Consider the following 8,731-nt stretch of genomic DNA (forward strand, 5'->3'; position numbering starts at 1 on the left):
ATCTTGGTTTAGTGTCTTAAAGGAATGAAACTGAGAGCATGATCCAAGAAGGATATTTTATTTGAATTACAAATTGGTAGGTTCTTCAAACGTCCTGCATGTCCATATACGAAGCCCCCTGCCCATTTCTACCATTCAGGATAATTACAGCTAATTCGCTCAGCAGAGTTGTTTCTCCCTGGCAAGCTGTCATCACGCTGAACCCATCATCTAAACCCTTAATCATATTTATTACAGGCTTGTGAAGAACTCATGCAGCTTAATTCTTACTCCAGGCTGAGGACAACCCTTGCAGATCTCAGATTTCATTCACACTAGTTGCTTTCAATATTCACATTGAGGGTGAACCAACGCGAAGCCTGCATTGAATTGCCTTTTGGATTCTTTGTCTTTCAAAATGAAGAGCGCATGCTTATGGGAGCAGCAATTTAAACAGAGTGAACTCCGTCAGAACAAAAGTCAAAATGTGAGTCTGAGGTCACAGTTCACAGGACCTAGTGGATGGTGTGATAGCATGGAATTTCACTGTCACAGAGTTATAAAAAAAAAGTTATAAAATAAAATTCATCAAAGCTGTTTTACTGAGAAAAGAATGTTTCTATAGTTAGATTCAGACTTATTATAGTGTGTTTTTTCTAAATATTGCCTCATATTTTTACAATGCTTTTTCAGTTTTTATTTCAACCTTGTGAGGAAGATGGATTTCTGACAGGAGAGAACAGAACCATATGGTGCACCAGGTCATATTTGCTAAGTATTTAACATTTTGGGGTTTCATTGCAATCATTTGATATATTTCCGTTTTAAAAACCTGTGATCATCAGGATCAAGTGGCTGAAAGACTCCGATCCTCAGAGTAAACTGCATATTTTTTGAAATTGCAAGAAGAACCATTATGTTGTCAGTCTTTCTTGTTAAATGGTGGGGACTGACATAATCTTGGAGGAAAATAAAACAAAGGAAGAAGAAGAAGGTAATCCCCCAGTCAATTGAATTTATCAGGACTGTGAACTCAGGGTCACTTGACTAAAGCCTTGATGCTTGGTGGAAACCTCTTTGTGCTGATGATGCCCTGCAGCTTGCAGACACCCTGCAGCTCAGGTCCTCCACTCTTGATATAAAAAGGTCTGCCCAGAGATTGGATATGAAATGGTCTGCACCATAGACTGTACATAAAAAGGTCTGGACCAAAGACTGTACATTAAAAGGTTTGGACCAGAGACTGTACATTAAAAGGTCTGAGCCATAGACTGTACATTGAAAGGTCTGGACCATATAAAAACGTCTGGACCAGAGACTGGATAAAAAAAGGTCTGGACCATAGACTGTACATTAAAAGGTCTGGACCAGAGAATGGATATGAAAAGGTCTGGACCATAGACTGTACCTTAAAAGGTCTAGACCATAGACTGTACATTAAAATGCCTGGACCATAGACTGGATATGAAAAGGTCTGGACCATAGACTGGATATGAAAAGGTCTGGACCATAGACTGGATATGAAATGTCTGGACCAGAGACTTGATATGAAAATGTCTGAACCATAGACTGGATATGGAAAGGTCTGGACCATAGACTGGATATGAAATGTCTGGACCAGAGACTTGATATGAAAATGTCTGAACCAGAGACTGGATATGAAAATGTCTGGACCAGAGACTTGATATGAAAATGTCTGGACCATAGACTGGATATGAAAATGTCTGGACCACTTCGTGCGCTTTGATCGCAGACTTCAGTAGCTGCGCTGGCACAAAGACGCAAAACTATCAAGCGCACAGAAATCACCTGACGAAGACCGGAAATTGTTGCATCTCTTTGTCTCGGGAAAAAAAGCAAAACATTTTTCAAATGATTTACGGTTTGAATCATTCTTGAATGCATGAACACCTGAAACTTTATTATGGCTGAAGAAGAATAAGCTCATTGAATATAAACCCCTCTTGGTTTCTTTACCTGACAGACCTCCCTCTCATCAACTGGTTTCTATTATTAGTTTTATTTTGAAAATGTGAGCGGATATGGCCCTTATTTTCTACTCCAGCAGTCTTAACACATGAGACAAAATAAAGTATGATCTCGGTGGTACCCGCACATCCAGCTGTCAGCTGTGTGGCACACACTGAAGAACTGGAATACACCTTTTATTACTGATTGAAAAACAGCAGGCTTGAACTCCAGCTCGTGTCTCTGCATCTCTTATTAATGGACTGAAAATGGACATTTGGATAAAAGTGTCTTTATTGAACCACAGCTTCTCGCTCATGTGTGACTCTCTGGTAAAGTGGAGCGCACGGGCTGGACTCGGACTTGTCACTTGTGCGTGAGATGAAAAAGCTCTTCGAGGGTTTTCACGTTAAATTCACAATGAGCGCGCACATCCCGGAGTCCAACTCCAGCGGCAACTTGACTCCCGCGGTGACCGGGGCTGGCGCCGCGTTCCAGGGCTACAAGGTGATCATCCTGTCGGTGCTCATGGTGGCGCTGGTCGTGGTGGTGGTGGCCGGGAACGCGCTGGTCATCACGGCTTTCATCGTGGACAAAACCCTGAGGACTCAGAGCAACTACTTCTTTCTGAACCTCGCCATATCTGATTTTCTCGTGGGTGAGTTGATGGTGCATCTTCATGTCTCTTTGTGTCTCCTCAGTTTCTTGCTTTTGTTCCCGCCTGTGAATGAAACACCACTAACATGCTCATTGTGCACACCCACCACAACGCATTGTCATTTTCCTACAATATAATTATAGTGATTCACTGTTGTTCAAGTGTGGCTTGTTCCTGATGACCTTACCGTCCTTGTGTTGCTGTGCATTTGCAGAGAGCCACTATTTTATATCTAATCAGCCTCTCACACCCCTCTATAGTGTGCTGCTCTTAAACCTGCAGCATTGGATCAATTACAGCCTCCTCCTCAGTGATGAACTATGAATGCACACTGCTTTTGCCATCACTCATTGTGATGGAAACAAACAGAACCTGAGTAATTTTTGTATCAAATTGAACAGGTGTCACTCCCAGACAGTCTGGAGAGGTGTGACTGTTCACACTGGATTTGTTCTGGCATTGGATCATCATGCAGAGTGTGTCTGTTTGTGTGTGTTCCAGGTGCCTTCTGTATCCCGGTGTACATCCCGTACAGCCTGATGGGTCGATGGATGCTGGGTAAGGGTCTCTGCAAGGTGTGGCTCATCATGGACTACCTGCTCTGCGCTGCATCAGTCTTCAACATTGTCCTCATTAGTTATGACCGCTTCCTGTCAGTCACAAGAGCTGTAAGTACAGGCTGAAGAGGTGCTCATTACCACACACACACACACACACACACACACACACACACACACACACAGGTTACTGACATACTGACACAGTCATTTACATTCACAGATTTCTGCCTCTTTAAAGGGATAGTTCACCCTCACCACTCAAATGAAAATGAACTCATTATCTACTCACCACTATGCCGATGGAGGGGTGAGTGAGGTGTTTACCCCTGAAGTGTTTTGTGGACTCAAACACTTCATTCACCCCTCCATCATTAATTTTGGGTAAACTATCCCTTTAAGAGTGTGCAACTTTAATCCATCATTTTCTTCCATCTATTAGAAAAGAGATTTGAACTGTCTGACTAATCTGGTCAGTAAATATTGTCATGACATGAGCTTATAACTCAGTAGTCCAGAGGTATGGACATAAAGGCACATTTTACTGTAAGAGTACCACCCACTTACTAAATAGTGCACTACTTTCACTGTCCAGGTTATTTTATTGTCCCAATTCTGAGTGTGTATCCACAACATTGTGTCTTCAAAAATTGCACAAATTTGTGGTGTTCATGCCTTTTGAGCTAATCTTCTTTCTATTAACAGATTAATAGAAACAGTGATAAACCAAAATTATGATGATTAACACGTTTCCAAAATCAACATTTAATGCTAGCTGATGGTTAAACTAGTAAGTGTGTATTACATAGGAAGTAGTGAATGAGAGAATGAGAGTGTAATATCAGACAGTTAAAGTTAGAAAAAATGTACCATGGTAACGTCATAGTCTGTTTTTAGACACAACCTTTGCCTTTCACAAATGAACAATGCAATGTGTTCTCATTGTTTTGCATCTGTTGCGTGTCGTAACTTCATGTACTCGCTCACTTAAATTTTCTGAACATCTTCCTGCTGTATTCTGACATGTGTTCACTCTGACATTCTCCGGACATTTTACACGGGGTCTGACAGGAAAAATTCTGGAGAATGTCTGGAGCCACTGTCTCAGCCCCGCTGGATAATTTCAGGAGAAAGCCTGGTGTTCAATGCGTGTCTGATAGCATCAGTGGTGATGTTTCAGGGTAATTTGAGTTCGGGACAGAGGCTTTCCTTCCTTATCATCTTTTAGGAGGTGTAAGGTGTGGAAGATTTGGGTTGTCGAATGAAATATGCCGTTGAGCTGCTTTATGGGAAATAGAGTTTGGGATGTAGGGATTTTGGGGCTTGACTCACACTGTAGACCAAGATTTAGGTTGGATATCTCCGCCTCTGCTGCTTTGATTTCAATCATTCGTTGGTGAGCCCTTCTACCTTTAGGTGAAAGTGAGAGGGACTAAATGGCTGCAGTGCTCCTTTAAAGAGGGTTCTAACCAGAAAAAAAGAACAACCAGATATTTGTTGCTTCGTATGACCCTTTCATCGTAAAACCATTCTTAATATTCCATCATCATGATTTTTTGGTGTTGGACCCTATAGACTGTATGCCTAGTATTGATCATCAATTATTAATTTGTTCCTGAGATTAAATCTGAAGATCCACCAGACAACATGATCATCTGAGCTTTATTTAATCATATTTATAGTCTCACAGCCTGTGTTATCTTTAATGATTTTGATTGACGTTTTAATCTCAGTATCTTCATACTAAATATTATTTATTAATGTAATAATCTTTGATCAGTAGTGAGCAGGATTTCTGTAATTTAAAATGGAATTGCGGCTGTGCTTTAGGAATGAATTTTCAAGACTGGGGCCAGAATCTAGTTTTATCCTAAAGTGGCTGGCTCTATTGGAATTTGATTGACTCCAAAAAACTCAGTTAATTCTTGATTTCCAGAAAGCCTTACAGTCGCAGAGCAGAACTACAAACAATCAGAGCAATTAATCATGCGATGCATAGAAAAATGAATTAACTATTTCAGGATTCCCTCAGTAGGATCAGATATCACAACTCAAAAACCTGTGACAGTGCAGTTGTTTGTTCTTGTTTTAGAGGGAAATATATTGTTAATATATTGTTTAGCACTGCCTGATAATGGATTCAACAGACCCCTCAATGTCACCAGCAGCCATCTTGATGTTAACAAAAATGCCTCAGCAGTGCTCCTATGTCCGTCAAACTGACCAAACCCGCCCCATTTTAGATAAATGATTGTGATTGGCCTGGTCTGAAAAGGGGGGGTTGTGGACCCATCTGTGTGCGCAAATAAACATGAGCTTGCTGATTGGTCTGGTTTCAAGGCTAATTTGCAACTGCATTGTCTCATGCTGACATACCCAGCTGTTGCCAATGCAGAGAGACATTTGATGGTTTCTGGCAATGTAAAGATGAAAAACTACAACAACAAAAAGGGGAGAGTGGAAAATAGAGGGGCCCTGCTCAATGATAGATGTTAGACTGAGAAGAGGTGAAGTGAAAATGGAGCAAGTGAAAACAGAATGAGCGATGGGTGATGACGAGGGAGGAGTGGATTGGGAGAAACCAGATGTCTCTTTCACACTTCTGATCAATGTGGCTCTCAGCCCGAATATATATGAGGCTCATGTGTCGGTTTCACTTACAGCGTCTCCCTGCTGCTCAGAGCATAATACAAACAGCGCTTCATTTGAACAAGACACTCAGAGCAGAAGCAAGTGCATTTGTCAATCTGATAAAACTGCATCTGAGCAGCTGAGGCTCTTTGATATGCGACAAATAGCAGAAGACTTTGTGTTCATGGTGTATCACTCTTGAGTCACACTTGTGTTTCTCTTTTGGCACAGGTTAAATACAGAGCACAAAGAAACATGACCCGCCAGGCTGTGTTCAAGATGGTGGCGGTGTGGGTGTTGGCCTTCATCCTCTACGGCCCTTCCATCATCTTCTGGGAGGCAATCTCCGGAAAGACCATGGTCCAGCCCCACGAGTGCGAGGCAGAGTTTTATCACAATTGGTACTTTCTGCTCTGCGCTTCGACCTTCGAGTTCTTTACCCCATTCGTGTCGGTGGCCTTTTTCAACCTCAGCATTTACCTAAACATCCATCGCAGGAACAAGAGCGGAAGCGCCTGTGCCGGGGACGACGTCAAGACTCAGAAGAACAATAAGAAGTCCAGCGACGGTGGAGCCTGGACTGTGTTTTTTGTCAAAACTCGAAAGGTGTCATCCAGCGAGCCCACTGCTATCTCTGCAGTTATCGAGGATGATGACATCCTTTCCAGTGGGGATCCAAATACCAGTCAGATATTCACGCAGAGGGAGAAGTGCTCTCCGAACAGAAAAAACTCCAGGCTGTTTCAGCACACAGCCTCCTGCATGGCGCCCGGTCGTAGGACACAGGGATCTCGCCTTTCCAGAGACAAAAAGATTGCCAAATCTTTGGCCATTATCGTCTGTATATTTGGGATTTGCTGGGCTCCTTATACTCTACTAATGATTATCCGTGCTGCTTGTAGTGGCAATTGTGTGGCAAAACACTGGTATGAGATAACATTCTGGCTTCTTTGGTTGAACTCTGCCATCAACCCGTTCTTGTACCCTCTGTGCCACAGCAGCTTTCGAAGGGCTTTCTCAAAGATACTGTGTCCTAAGAGACAATCAGTGCAGCCTCAGATTGAGACTCAGTCTTGTTAGACAAACTCCACTACACTTCCATGCTTAATGAATGCGGTAACTGTTGTTGGTCCAACACTGTAAAAACCCATGTACTGTTCTTCCGTCAGAAAAGATTAAGACAAATGTTTACATTAAAGTGAGGATTGTCAGAGTATATTTGATAGCAATATAACAAGACGTAGTGTGAGAATGAAAAACGGCCGATATGATTTTCTTAATGAAAGGGTAAAGCAGTGGTCTATGTCTCACCTTTAAAAGTGAAATTGTCCTTGATTAAAGTGCCTCAATGATCTGATGTGAGATTTTCATCTTTAACCTTGCCAGACAATCTCTGCAAACAGGACTCAAAAGAACGTTATGGTAAGGCTTTCTCCCCACTGAGCTCTTTATGTGCTGAAGACATTAAATTATACAGCCGGGCAGAGAGTGATTACCATAATTTAGTCAGAGATGTTATACAAAAACTCGAGCATACCAGGTTCTTAAATTGCAGTGTGTCGGAATTCAAGAATTCAAACAAAGGGAGACAACAGTGCAAACATCTAGTTTTTCACAGGGCTGCTGTTGCAAGAAAAGATTTGTATGCACGGCAATTCATTTGAAAATGAGGGCCCTTTGCCTGTAGTTTGCAATTTCAAGTTTTTCATCATGCAGCAATAGAACTTGGTACATTGACAAATGTGGAGTCCTTGAAGCTGCTGAACAGAAGCAGTTAAACTGCATTAGTTCACTGAATACTGAGTGTACTTTTTACCACAGTGATGTTTTCTATCATTTTATCTGAAAAGCAAGTGAGTGGCAGGGTGAATCAGCTATTTTCTGCCAATACTGTATCTGGACTTAATTTCTTGTTGATGTTCAAGATGTACAGCACTACAACATGAGGAAAGCATTAAAACTTTTGTACAATAATGTCTGTGCCAAGCTAGATGGATGTGTTCTTTAGTATTTATTCAATGAATGGTTTGTACCACCTGAACTACTACTTTACTACTTTGTATGAAGGCTATGAATGTGTTGGTGTAAGCAGCCAATCAATTAATAAAAAGGACTGCCTACAGGTTCTGCGACTGTGTGTTACTGGTAATGTTTGGAATGCAGGTAGTGTAGAATATAGTTTGACAGTTTGGGAAATAAACCAAAGAAAGAAAGATGGACAATGCTAACATGTCATTAGCTTCCCTTAGCATTAAGATTGGAAATGGGAGAACAGCCTACTGACTCTCTTAATGTAACAATGTATAACTTAGCTTATGGCAAACAGTCTGTTCAGGACAAATAATCTGATTTACCTGGTATGACACAAAGAGAACTTAACTTTTTGTCCTAACTAGTAAAAAGACAATGGAGTGCTATCAATCATCTCATGCAACCCATGCAGCAAAGCAAAATTATTTGCCAATATGTTGAACTAATGCTGTAAAGGCCTTGTTCAGAACAGCAGTCTTGGATGATCCGATCACAAGCGGACAGCTTCAAGTTCAGGTGTGGTGCGTTCACAACATGCTCTGAGGACATGTTTGAGATCCAGTCACTCAGACCACATCCAGAGATGGACTGGGAAGCATGCAGACCACATGAAGGACCGCCTGCTCAGCCAATGTACTCTGACCTGTTACAGTTTGACAATGAACTGAAAGTATTTTTACAGAGTATTCCCAAACAGAAATGACGTACATGTTTATTTGTATATAGAGTCCCAACTTGGGATCCAATCAAGTAGTCACTCGAGACATGTGGGGAAACACTTTAATACCAGGTGTGAATTGACATACTTGGAGCCGTCCACTTGTAATCAGGTCTCTAGAGACAGATTTTATTACCAGCTATTAACAAAGCGTAAGGGTTTTGCATGAAGTAAAAGGTTTGTGATTGT

At 41.6% G+C, this 8,731-nt stretch overlaps 1 protein-coding gene across 1 annotated transcript; it reads left to right on the plus strand.

Annotated features, from left to right (window-relative positions):
• Positions 1–2,196: 2,196 nt before the first annotated feature.
• On the plus strand, positions 2,197–7,915 carry LOC109625535 (histamine H3 receptor). Its single transcript, XM_020080798.2, has 3 exons — positions 2,197–2,605; positions 3,107–3,273; positions 6,025–7,915. Exons 1-3 carry the CDS (start codon positions 2,329–2,331, stop codon positions 6,871–6,873), a joined length of 1,293 nt encoding a protein of 430 aa, XP_019936357.1. The 5' UTR covers positions 2,197–2,328; the 3' UTR covers positions 6,874–7,915.
• Positions 7,916–8,731: the final 816 nt, after the last annotated feature.

Source organism: Paralichthys olivaceus, chromosome 3 (genome assembly GCF_024713975.1).
Source record: "Paralichthys olivaceus isolate ysfri-2021 chromosome 3, ASM2471397v2, whole genome shotgun sequence".
NCBI lineage: Eukaryota > Metazoa > Chordata > Actinopteri > Pleuronectiformes > Paralichthyidae > Paralichthys > Paralichthys olivaceus.